The 12,546-nt window shown below is 58.7% G+C and overlaps 1 protein-coding gene across 8 annotated transcripts in view; it reads right to left on the reverse strand.

Moving 5' to 3' along the window:
• SPEG (striated muscle enriched protein kinase) overlaps positions 1 to 12,546 on the reverse strand; it is a 54,787-nt gene that overhangs the window by 4,366 nt on the left and 37,875 nt on the right. For 7 of the 8 annotated variants that reach the window (XM_036236595.1, XM_036236596.1, XM_036236597.1 and 4 more), the window contains 17 exons: positions 12,335 to 12,447; positions 11,757 to 11,925; positions 11,415 to 11,511; positions 11,087 to 11,287; positions 9,955 to 10,012; positions 9,287 to 9,364; positions 9,002 to 9,180; positions 8,462 to 8,488; positions 7,657 to 7,809; positions 7,448 to 7,490; positions 6,364 to 6,432; positions 4,112 to 6,098; positions 3,626 to 3,757; positions 917 to 1,033; positions 597 to 764; positions 362 to 484; positions 30 to 251 (listed from right to left, as the gene is read on the reverse strand). In XM_036236595.1, coding sequence (XP_036092488.1) covers positions 30 to 251; positions 362 to 484; positions 597 to 764; positions 917 to 1,033; positions 3,626 to 3,757; positions 4,112 to 6,098; positions 6,364 to 6,432; positions 7,448 to 7,490; positions 7,657 to 7,809; positions 8,462 to 8,488; positions 9,002 to 9,180; positions 9,287 to 9,364; positions 9,955 to 10,012; positions 11,087 to 11,287; positions 11,415 to 11,511; positions 11,757 to 11,925; positions 12,335 to 12,447 — 3,936 coding nt within the window. The remainder of the gene's footprint in view (positions 1 to 29; positions 252 to 361; positions 485 to 596; positions 765 to 916; positions 1,034 to 3,625; positions 3,758 to 4,111; positions 6,099 to 6,363; positions 6,433 to 7,447; positions 7,491 to 7,656; positions 7,810 to 8,461; positions 8,489 to 9,001; positions 9,181 to 9,286; positions 9,365 to 9,954; positions 10,013 to 11,086; positions 11,288 to 11,414; positions 11,512 to 11,756; positions 11,926 to 12,334; positions 12,448 to 12,546) is intronic. The other variant, XM_016156825.2, reaches the window with a different exon arrangement.

Below are 12,546 nucleotides of genomic sequence, written 5' to 3' on the forward strand. Positions count from 1 at the left end.
CCTTCTCTGTTGCCCCCCACTCCACTCACCTTGCATGCCCCTGATGAAGACCTTCTCAGAAGGGTTGCTGAAAGGCCCTTGTCCAGCGCGGTTGGCACAGGCCACACGGAACCTCACGGTCACACCGATTGGTAGGTGGGTCACGTTGTGGTAACAGTCAGGGATGCCTGAGCTCACAGGGTGCCAGGATGACTCCCCTGCAGGCCGCATGAGGGAGAGGCTGAGGTCACGGAAGGAGTGGCCCAATGTTTCTGTAAGGAGCCCAGGGACGGGACCTCTGCCAGGGAAGGGCACTTGTCTCCAGGCTTCTCCGCCTTCCACCTGCTCCCCTCTCCCCCCACCAGCCTCCACAGTCCCTCACCAGCCACCCGCCGCTCCAGCGTGTACGTGCAGGGTGCCCTGCTGTCTCCTGGCTTCCAGAGCACCAGCGCTGTGTCTTGGTAGGTCTGGGGCACCTCGGGAGGAGCTAGTTTTCCTGGGACACCTGGCAAAAGGAGGGGAGCCCCAGTGAGCCCCTAAGTTCCCATTTAGGGCCCATCTAGCCCTGCCCCGACATCCTCCATCACTGCCCCCCTTGGTCCCTGCCCCGGGCTCACGAGCCACAGCCACGGTACAAGAGCTGGTGACGCTGCCTAGGACGTTGGTGGCTGAGCACTCATAGAGCCCAGCATGCCGCTTGCCCGCCCGGGGGATACTCAGCAGCTGCCGCCCGTCTTTGCAGGACACGATGACCACCGAGGGCTCTGACCGCAGGGACTGCTTATCTGGGGGCAAGGAGGAGGAAGAGGGGCTGCCGAGTGAAGGGGCGCAGGCGGTCCTCCAGTCCCCCCCGGTTGCCACTCCCCCCACCCCAAGCATCTGCAGGCCTTGTGGCCACTTGCCTATGTCCCTCTCTGAGAAGAAGTAATCTACTTACCTTTCATCCAGGAGATGTGGGGTGCAGGGCAGGCTGCCGGCAGGCAGAGCAGGGTGGCTGCCTCTCCCTCCAGCAGCACCTGGTCCTTGAGTTTGATGTGGAAGACTGGGGGGAAGTCTGGAGGGAGAGCAGACAGCCATGGGTCTGAGAGGACCCCAGCTCACTTACTGATGAGGAAGGGGAGGATTTGTGTGAGAGCTGGGGAGCAGAGTGAAAGGTTGTATCTTCCCAATCAGATGCAGAAGGTAGAACCCCATGCCGATGTTCTCTGGGGTGAGCATCACTCTCCCCAGACATTCACTGTGTGAGTCTCTTCCTTTCACTGACTATTGAAGATGCTTGGTAGTCACCTCATGTGTTTGTGAACCACTTAGAGCAGGGCCTGACACTACATTTAAGTGCTCTTATATACATTCATTAAATAAAATAAAAAGAAATAAATATTGGAAAACTGCAATGGTTAAGATCTGGCCATACCCACTCCCTCTGGGGCACCACAGGGCAAGTGAGAGGAGCCGGTGCCCAGAACTGAGACTCCTGAGGGTGAACATAATGTTCAATCAAAATAAGCAGTCTCGAAAGATCTGAAATCAAGGCAAAACTGGGGCAGAGCCCGGAAGTGTGTCAGCCTCCTCTTCCCCTCATCTAGACCTTCTGATAATCCTTCAGGTCAGCTAAGTAGTGAGAGCTTTTGAAGGGGCAAGAGACAGTGACCGCATGACCTTGGACCATGTCTTGCCTGTGAATTGAAGAAAAGAATAACACCAAGCTCACAGAGTTGTGAAAATTATAAGAAGCACGTAAAGTGTTTATCATGCGTCTCTAAAACATAATAATAAGTCTCAAGTTAGCTCTTGCTGCTGTTATGATTATTAACTTGTTAATATGCCCAGTAGAGAGCCAGGCACAGATTCCTAGAGAGAGACTGTTTCGGCAAAGCTGGCTTCTCAGCTGGCTGCTGAATGGGCCGTGGCCGGGGTGCAGATAGGCCGAGGTCTCTGCCCTAGTGTACCCAGTCTGTGGCTCCTTAGTCCTATAAGGACGAGCATTCCTGCTCCCGGGCATGTCTCCTTAGGAATATCCCAATCTGGTTCTGGCCACTAGGGGTAGGTATGGGTGGGTGGATTTTTTTTTTCATGTGGGCATAGATACCCCTGGGAGCCCCAGCTGCTGCCTGTCTGAAGGACCAGGAAGGAGTGGGCGTTGGGATGAGCTGGGCAGGAGAAGAATGCTCGGCAGGAGTGGATGGGCAGGACGGCATCATGCCTGCCCCCTGCACTCATGTTCCCCAAGGAGGGGTCTCACACTGAGGGGCCAACAACACAGAGCGAATGCATTTCGTCAGTGGCCACCTCCAGACCAAGTGAGGGTGCTGGGTAAGAGGGAGGGAGAGGGAGCCCAGGAGGAGAGGCGAAAGGTGACCCTGGCGCTGCTGCCAGTCCTACCTCTATCCCCCTAGGGGCTAGTTTAGTTGGTAAAGTGAACATGGGACAGCCTTCTGCAGGGAGGGGGGAGAGGATGAGGTAAGGGGACACTGCCTCAGCAGGAAATCAGCTGAACAAGCAAAACAGACCTGGGCGGGAGGCCCCAGATGGGAAGGGATCAGCTGTCCCCAGGCCTCTGTTCTGACTTCTCTCTCTCTATCTCATTCCCTCTTCTTCTCCACCCCTGCTCCCACCAACTGGCCTCCCTCCCTCCTCTTCCCTTACTACGGCCCCCACTGCCCACTGCCTCAAGAAAAAGGATGCCTCAGCTCCCCTGGCTAAGGCCAGACACAATCACTTCAAGCCCAGCTAAAGCATGGCTGGAAGGGTTCTGAGCAATTTTATCAGGAAACTGGAGAACAGAGCTGGTGACTGATAAAGATCCTGCATACGGCTTGGTGGGCCTGCTCCTTTCTGCATCCTGATCTGGGAAACCTGGCCTCCTGAAGCCTTTGTGTGTAGTCCTTGAGTACTGCCCCATTTTCAAGTGAGGGATTGGGGAAACCCAAAGTGGGGAATACTTGCCTCTCTGCAGCCCGGGGCACCTGGGTAGAGAAACAGACCAGGGCATATCCCATGTTCCCCTCCCCCCTGAAGGCTGCTTGACCATGCAGAAGTGCCTTCCGCAAGGGCAGGGGGGCCAAGAGGGGTAGTCAGGTATTTAGGGCTATAGAGAAATGGAGACTTGGAGGCACAGACCAGATTGTGGGCCTCTAGGAGGGGAGAGAAAGAATGTCTTTGCATGCACATTTGAGCGTACACACATCAGCATGGGGGCTGTGGGGACAGTTACAGAAACCTTCTAGACTCTCTCATGAGGGAGGATGCTAGCCAAAGAAAGGCAGTATGGTGTCCCAAAGCTGCTTCTGGGGTCTGGCTGCCCAGGGTCGCACGGTCCACGTCTCTGTCTGCCGCACTTACTACCAGCTCTGTGCCTTCCATAAACTACTTACTTAGCATGGCTGAGCCTCTGTTTCCTCACCTGTAAAATGCAGACTTCATACCGATAGTCCCTCAACACTGTGGGAGGGGTGAGTAAGGCAGTGCTTGTGAAGTGTTTAATGACACTTTGTATTGCGAATTAATGGCAGCTGCTGCTACTGTTGTTTTCCTGACTCCCAGTCCCTGGCACCTCTGCCAGGGCTCCTCAGGATGGTCCATCTCCCACCCAGCTAGGACTTTCCCCTGGGGTGGGAAGGGCCTAGTCACCCAGCAGGCCTCTTACCTGACTCGCTGCGCACATATTGGTGACCCAAATCCTCCTGGACGCTGGCAGAGAGGTCTGGCTGTGATGACCCCTTGTCCTTCCGTAGCCGAGAGAGGCCCCAGCGAAGACGGCTTCGGCTTTCTCCAGGAGCTGTGAAGACCCAGGGGCCTGAGCACCTGCCCAGCCAGTACCAGACAGCTCCCACCTCCCCGCAGCCCTCAGCCCAGACACGCAGAGAACACCCAGCTTTCGCCCATGCCTGCTTCCACTCCAGCCTCTGCCCCTCAGCCTCCGGCCGCTCCAGCCCTGCCAACTGCATCCTCAGGGCCTCCCGCACCTCCTCGGCCTCTTTCCAGTGGGTGTCCCTGGCCCTCCCCTCCTCCCGGAGCCCCTGTCCAGCGCACCCCACCTCTTCCGCACCTTGCCGCTGTCATTTCAGCCCTACATCCCCAGCCCACTCATACTCGTTCACACGCCACTGCCAGCCACGCTGCCCCTCCTCACCTGAGCCACCTGACGTGGCGCTGGCCTCGGAGCCCAGGGACTCCGCAGAAGGAGTGGCGGCGCCGGCCTGGGCGGCCAGCTGGTTGTGGGGCAGGCCCAGGCGCCGCAGACTCTCGCCCTCGGACGTGGCCCTGCGCAGCCGTCCGAAGAGCGGCGTGCTGCGGCCCGACGCGCCCCCGGAGTCCTCGCTGCTGCCGCTGCGCTGCAAGCGGCTGGACAGCCGCTCCAGGGTGGAGCTGAGCCGCCTGCGCACCGCCAGCACCGGGGAGCCCCGCGCCGAGCTGCCGCCCTCCGAGCTCTCCCCGTCCCCGCCGCGGGTCTCCCAGGCCGCGTGGCGTTGCGCAGGCGGGGTCCGCCGGAGCCGCTGGGACAGCGACAGCGAGAGGCGGCGGACGAGGCCCGGTTCCCCGACCGCCCGGAGGTCCTGCACGGAGCGGGAGCGCTCGGGCCGTCGCACCATCTCCAGCGGCGTGCCCGCCGGACTGGGCCGGTACATGCCGTCCTCCTCCGCCCCGCGGAAGGGGCCGCGCTCCTCCGAGCGCGAGCGGCTCAGCATTCGCAGCCCCCGCGACAGGGGCGACTCCCGGCTGCGCTTGAACTTGGCCTCGAACACGGCCTCTGACTCCAGGTTCTCGATGCTGCTGCTAAGACTGCTACCTGGCCTGCGGGGCACCGTGGGGACCTGGGCTTTCTCGGCCGGCGCTGGGTGAGCCGCCGCTGAAGGCACGCGTTTGTCGGAAGCTCCCGGAGGTGGGGAGGCCACCCTGGCGAACACAGCCGGGTGGGACTTGGGCTCCGTTGGAGGTGTGGCAGGGCCCTGTGGGAGGCTTTGCCCCTGGCCTGACAGCTGCAGTGACTGCATGATCTGGGCATAGGGTGTGAGGGGGGGCGCTGGGGTTTGCAGAGCCACGGGGGGCTGTGTAGGCTTGGGGGCTGGGATTGCTTCTACCTTGGACTCTGGGGCCTTCTTCTGGGCAGGCTGGGGTGCCAAGGGCTGGGGAGTGTCATTGGGTGTGGTCGCAGTAGGTTTTGGAGACTTGGGGGCACTGGGTTTGGGGACACTGGGTTTGGGGACACTGGGCTTTACAGGGCTGGGTGGCTGGGTCTCACTGAGGGCAGACAACGAGGGAGACTCCTGCAGTCTGCGGGCCCCAAGCCGGGCCACAGGGATCTCGAGGGGTGCCCCAGCACGGCGGTGCCGGCCGCGGGGCTCTGCCTCACCCTGTGAGAAGCTGCTGCTCTTCTGCAGGCCTCGAGTCTCAGGGGGGGGCTGGTGTCGGGGTGCTGCCTCGCTGGAGGCAGCCCGTGCCAGCCGGGGGTCCCGGGCACGGCTCCCCAGGCTCTCTAGCAGGGGACCTCTGAGGCCGCTGACCTTGCCATCCTCAGGGCCCCCCCGCAGCAGCCGCTGGCGCAGAGCCTGCAGCCTCTGGGCATACTCACCCTCACCCAGGCCTCCCCGGGTCAGGCGGGTGGCCCCCGGGCTGGGGCTGCGGCGCTGTGGCAGCTCCACAGATGCTGCCTTTTGCAGGCCCCGGCCCGGCTCCCTCGGCCCGGCCCGGGGCAGGGCGCTCTCAGCTGAGCTGCCCCTCCGGAGCTCTCCCCGCAGGGGGCTGGGCCCAGCCAGGGGCTCCTGGCTTGGGGAGGGGAGGGCCTGAGGGCTGGGGGCCTCCTGGTCCTGAGAAGTGGCCCTTCCCTGCTCCTGCCACTCCATGGGGGTGGCAGCCCCAGCCTCTGGGGTCCCTAGGGCCTCATCCTCAGTGGGAATGTCAGTAAGGGACACGCGGGAGCCTGAGAACTCAGGCTGCAGTGGTCGGGGCACTGAGGGCAGCTCCTCCAACTCCTCCTCTTCGGAGTCCGAGGAAGATGAGAGCCCCCCACTGGTGGGTGGTCTTCTGGGCACAGCCACCCACACCCGCTCTGGGGGTGCCCGCAGCAGCTCAGGGATGGGGCGCAGCATCAGGTGGCACTTGTAGCTGATCTGGGAGCGCTGGAGACAGAATACTAGAGTCAGACCTCGGGGACTCCTGGAGCTGGACTGACCCACTCGGGCCTACCTCTGCTCCGAGGGAGAAGGCCTAAGGCAGGCAGACGCTCAGGGGACATAGGGGAAGCTGGGAGTTGGGAGAATAAAAAGCCGATGAAGATAGGTGAGCAGGAAGTGAGAACACATGACAGAAAAGAGGTAGGCTTAGAGAAAGCTGCAGGATAAGAAAGACAGTGGAAGGCACAGAGCAGGGCCCAGCCTAACTCACCTGCCATCTCCGCCGGGAGAGGAACAGCTTCAGGTGATCTGTGCTCACCTCTGCACCCTTTGCCTGTGTCTGCGAACCCAGGAAAGAGAGACTTAGGGGAAGTCCTCTGTCGACCTAGACCCTCAATGGAGAAACAAAGTCCACAGGAATGGACAGTGGACTGAGTAGCATCGAGTCCAGGCTCCTGGGGTAAGTGGAACCCCAAGATCTGTCGCAACTCCCACAGCCAAGGTGCCCCGGTATGGACAAATTCCCCGAACTTAACAGGAGAGGCTGAAAATTGGCGGCTCCTGGGGTGGGCTTTCACCAGGGCTCGAGGCCCTGTTCTGGTTCATTGGCTGCCTTAGGAGGTCTGTGCTTAGGTCCCTGACCTGGGCCCTGCTGCCCAGCTCACGATCTGTCTCCACGTAGAACCAGCACCTCAGACATCTGCAGCCTTGGTGGGCCAGACCAAAACAGATGCTTCCCTCAGCCAACCACCCAGGCTGTCCTCTTCAGAGCTCATTTCTGATCTGGGAGACAAGGCTTGTGTTTCCAGGGACAGATACCAGAATGACCTCAGCTTTCAGTTGACCCATGCTCACTGCATAGTTTATTCAGTTGTTCTTTCTAGGTCATTTGCTGAACCTCGGCCCCCACACAGAGCTGTGCCCTGTGGTGCTGGGGTTTGAAAATGAGTGAGCAAGAACTTTGCCCACACAGAGCTTAAAGCCAAGAACCCAGGCCACCTACCAACCACCGTATGTGGGCCCAGTGCAGGACAGAGGTGGGCGCACAGGAGTGAGAAGGACCAGGGCTGATCTCAGGAGGCAGGGAGAGCCCTGCTGAGGACGCCCAGGATGGGGGAGGGTCCAGGTCCATGCCTTGGAGTCCCTGACATTCCAACGTAAGCCTCCATTTCCTTATCAGCAAAAGGGGAGTAACACCTTTCTTCACAGAGCTATTATGAAGCCGACAGATCATAAGTATATAAAATGCCTATCATGGTAACTGCACACAGTAGGTACTCAATAAATGGAGTTATATTAATAACATTCTCTCTCCCTCCGCCTCTTTTACCATGACTTTGCAAAACTAGACTCACTTTGAACCAAGGATGTTCCAGGGTCTCCTCTGCAGTAGGCCTCCTGTAAAGGGATGAGAATTAAGCAGAGATTTATCATTCATTAATTCAGTCGGTCAGTCAGTCAATGTTTGGAGGATTGAACAGCTAAGGGCAGAGGCTTGGGCAGCGGTAAAGGTTGGCATGGGGGACTCTGCAGGTGGGTGACCCCCTCGGGCCCTCACACTCACAGCTGGTCCTGCACCAGCACTGTGATGAGGAAGCTCCGGGCCTCCCTGCTCAGGCTCAGGAATGTGGTCTCCTCAAAGGCCACATTGTAGTTTCGGATGTTCATTAACGTTGTCCGATCGTTTTCCCCAACAAATGGGGAGATTCCCGTCAGACTGTAGGGGTAGAGAGGGCAGAGTGAGAGGTAGGTAGAGCCCTGGGGCTCAGGCAGTGATGACAGGATGCCTGTGGGGACATAGAGCTGGGGACAGGTGGATGCCCTGTGGCTATGGGGCTGGAGAAGGCTGGGTGAATCTGGGCAGAGGGGTAGTCTTTGAGATTCTCGCCTGTCCTCCCTCACCACCCCCCAGGACAGGTGGGGGAGGCAGCACTGCCCTGGGCTTGTGCTTTAGAGGACCTGTTCAGTCCCTCCTCCAGCCATGGCCTGTCCTTGAGGTAAGAAGTCTCTGCCCGGGGGACATGCCCCGCTGAGCCTGAGCCTACCCCTTCTAGTCCCTGCTGGACAGTCAGGACCTTGTAGTTCCCACCTAGATGGCACTGAGCCTGCACTGGCCTCTCTCCATCCAGCCAGTGTTCCCACCCCTCACGGAGGGCTGTGGTGTGGACAGACTTAGACATGCAGGCTGGGGTGTCCACATTCGTGCACATGGGGTCCCTTGCCATGCAGGAAGGAGCAGGGGGGAGGAAAGGCAAGGGGTGGACCGCAGATCCCCAACTGCTCTCTAGCCCCAGGCTGTGCAGATGTTACAGGTGGACCTGCTAAGAGACCACTGGAGACTGAGGTCCTGAGTGCAGAGAGGTCCTTACCAGAGGAAGGCAACGACACCCACAGGCCTGTGGGGAAAGGAGAGTAGGTTGGTGAGGGGACAGCCCACCTCCTACCGGAAGTGGGCAGTTCTCAGCTACCATGAATCTATGTCCTCCCTGTGAACATAGTCGTGGACAAATGAACATGGGGGCTCCTCTTTCAGGGAGGATTCTAAACCTGGAGGTCCAGACATCCCTGGAAGGGTGAAGGGTCATGGCAGGGCCAACCCAGGAAGCCATGAGTCTGAGGACCAAGAGACGGGGTGCCTGCCTGCAGGGAGGGAAAGTGGCTGCAGAGAGGGAGGCCCACCTCCAGGAGAGACAAGGAACCAAGGACTACCAGGCCTGAGGCCTTGAGTGACTAGGTCATCTCTGATTGATGAGGGGCAGGTAGTAATTGGGTCAGTGACCCGTAAGTCGACTGTCAGAGGAGGAGTCTGGGCTGAGTCAAGTTCCTCTCTGCCAGTGAGCCAAGGCCCCAGCGTGGCACTGAGGGCAGCTTCCCTGGCCGACCCCAGCAGCTCAGTATGCCAGCATTACCAGATGTCAGTGACGCCAGACACAGGGGTCTGGTTGACAATCTCAGGCGCCACGAACTCAGGTGTGCCATACTGGCTGTACTGGGCTTCTCCTAGAGTCAGCTCCTGCGCATTCCCAAAGTCACAGATCCTCACTTGCTCTTCGCCCTCTGCGCCGTCCCACAGCAGCAGGTTCTCAGGCTGCAGGACACGAGGCAAGGTATGGGAGCTGAGTGAAGAGGGGAGGACACTCCGCGGCCTGGCTTCCCCAGGGGCCGTCTGCTCCCCACCCCCGCCTGCACCTCACCTTGACATCCAGGTGTAACACATGGTTCTGGTGCAGGTAGCAGATTCCCTCTAGCACCTGCCTCATGTAGGTCCGGATCTGTGGAAACAGGTGGCCCAGAGTCCGTGGGGCAAGGGTGGGGTATTACGTTGATTACCACCAGGGCTGTGGCAAGAGGTCAAGCCATGCTTGGAAAGTGGCCTTCGATGGCTGGTGGAGGGGGTCGAAACGGATTTAGGGGCTGAGGTCCAGGACCTTCAGGTACAGCTACACAGCTCGGGCACAGCGTAACCATAGAAGGAAGCCATTTACATTAGGATAAATAGAATCGTGCAGTGTACAACGTGTACAGCTCGACGTGGCAGGACACCAGTGAGACCGAATGGAGTCCAGGTGGCGCTCCTTCTGGGACAACTGTCTGAGGAATGGTTACGTGAGAAAGATGCAGAAACAACCGTTAGGAGCCAGGGCGGGTCTGCTGAGATTCACAGAGGACGGTGCGAGCCCCAGGTTGGGGTGTGGTCTGATGGGGGAAGGAGGCTCCGCCACCTGCCCAACAGTGCTCTCCCCCACTACTCCTGGTCTGTTCATGGGCACAGATGGCACGCCCAGGAGCCACCCTCAGTTCTCAGAGCTCAAGTGGGGGAACGCTAGTGCCCAGCCTGACTCCTGCCACCCACTGCCCTCACCTCAGACTCACACACGGTGGGTTTCCTGGCCATTCGCTCCAGCAGCTCCTCTGTGCAGCTATGTCCTGGATTAAGGAGAATAGTGACCAGTGCCAACCATCTGGCCCTCCCTGGGCAGTGCCCTCCGCCCGCAGAGCTCGGGTCAGATCCCGGCTCAGCACAGGGTTCTCTCCTTCCCCTTACAGTGCGTCTGACGCCACTTAGTGGCTGTGTCTGCACACTTCCCCATCCTCTGGGTGCACAGATGGGACGACCCTGTCTGAACTCTCACTCGCTGTGGGGACTCGGGCAAGCTGCCTAACCTCTCTGAGCCTAGGTTCCCTCAAGTGTAAAATGGAGATACCTCCTCTCGCCCACCCCATGAGGTATTTACAAGGACCAAGTTAGAGTAGAATTTTATTGACTGTAGATGGAACTTCTTGATTCTATTCAATAGCCCAGAAGGTCCATGACACATAATAATAATTGGTCATTTTGCTGAGTTTGGGGTATTAACAGTGCAGACCGGGAGGCTGCTGTGAAGGACATGGTCACCCCACTAGAGGGAGTGACAAACCAATCACCCAGCATCCCTGCCACAGAGTGCTTTGTTTAACCATAGCCCTCATGCAAGGCTCAAATCCATTCTTTATGGAAAGAGCCTCCAAATAAAGCCCGGTATTGATGATGTCCAGATATACTTTACTGCATTTCGTGATAAAAATCACCTGCCTTTTGCTAGCTGTGTGACGTCAAGTGAGTTCCTTAACCTCTCTGCACCTCAGTTTCATCCTCTGTAAAATGGGGATGATAAAATTCCATGAGAATGGCATACATGAGGATTAAATCAGTTTTTGTGAAACTTTTAGGCACACATTAAGGGCTATGTAAGTTTAAGCTAAAAAAAAAAAAAATGGACTAAAAAATGTTGGTTTTCACAGAAGTCTCCAGAATCCGCTCTGTGAAGTATTTATAAGATCCTTTCAGAACTCCTAGTTGTAAATGGGCACATTTTGTAAAGGCAGTCGGCCCCTCCCAAGTGTCAATGGGACCACTTTGTAAAGTATGAAACACATTGCTAATTGGCTGTTACAAGGACCCATCATTCAGGCCACATGTCCCCCAGACAGACAGCCTGTTTGTCCCAGGATACAGCTCGGTGACAATGACCAGTCCCCGACGCCTCTCGAAGGCTTCGTGGAAGTAGAGGACACAGTCATGCTGAAGCCGGGCCAGCAGCCGGGCCTCCCGCCACGCTGATGCCTTCGGCTTGGCCTGGCTGGGGATGAACTTAGCCGCAAACTCCAGGCCAGAGCTACGCTCCACCACACGCCTCAGGTAGGAGAAGGCACCCCTGGGTACATGACACAGGGAGACGTTGGGATTCAGGCATCGCTGCAGCCCTGGCTCTCCACACCCTCCCACCCTCAGACCCAGCTGTGCTTGGACCCCAGACGCCACACCCCCTCCTCGCCCCACACCTGCCAATCTCCTGGTGGATGTCATAAAAGTCACTCAGTCTCTTTCCTCGCTGCTCCTCATCTTCCCCAGCTCCCTCCACCTCCATAGCTGTCTGAGCTGGGGAAGAGATGCTTGGTGTTAGCTGGGGAGGGTGAGAGAGGAATGAGGGCAGAAACTGGGACAGGCAGGGCAGGGCAGATGGAGGAGACAGAAGAGCAGCAAGAATGGGGGCCCGAGGGGGACGCTGGGGCTGGTGGATGTAGGGGGCAAAGAGTGTACAGCCAGGTAGGTGAGTGACTTGGCCAGGGGCTCACTTCCTGGGAGTAAGCACTCTGCCCTTCTCTCCTTGAACTCCAGCCCACCTGAATGCACAGCCAACTCTGCTTTGCAGGAAACTTCTCCAGCCAGGTTCCGGGCCGTGCAGGTATAGACGCCGCCATCCTGGGCCCCCGTGCTGAGCACCACCAGGGAGCACTCGGCCTCCTCATACACGAAGCTCACGTGGCTGCTCTCCGTCAACAGCACCTCATCCTACAGAGTTGGCTGTCACCTCCAGCCTGGGCCTGGCTTCACCTCCACCTGGGACCTAGCTTCATCTCCATGCCAGAGACGCCATCTCCCTCCTACCTCAGAGCCAGGAACCCCTCAGCCCCAGGGGCCTTGCTTCCCCCAGGGCCCAGAACTGGCTCCACCCTTATCTCCCACTGATAGTCCTGCACCCCCCAATTTGTCCCCTGGTTCTTCAAACCCCCACCAGCGTCGCCCAGCACCCTGGGTCCTTCTCCTAACTGCACCTCGGGAAACACTCTTCCGTCTGGGCCCCCCTTCTCCCAAGGCCAACGGGACCCCTCTCGCATTCTCAGGAAACCCCTCCTCCCTTCTCCCAGGCTTCCGGCCAGCCCCAGGCTAGACTCCCCTGAGGCCTTCATCACCCTCTGACCTTGTACCACATGATGTCCGGCAGTGGTTTCCCCTCAACGACCACAGCGAACCGAGCAGTTTCCCCAGCCCCCACTTCCACGTCCTCCATGATGGACTCAAACCGGGGGGCCTCTGAAACACATAGGGTGGGAGTGGGGAAGGAAGGGGGACAGGATGTTGGAGTCACAAGGGCCTGCCTCCTTAGCCGCTCTCCAACCCCTCCCTCAGCAA

Source organism: Rousettus aegyptiacus, unplaced genomic scaffold (assembly GCF_014176215.1).
Source record: "Rousettus aegyptiacus isolate mRouAeg1 unplaced genomic scaffold, mRouAeg1.p scaffold_m13_p_2, whole genome shotgun sequence".
NCBI classification, from domain to species: Eukaryota; Metazoa; Chordata; class Mammalia; order Chiroptera; family Pteropodidae; genus Rousettus; species Rousettus aegyptiacus.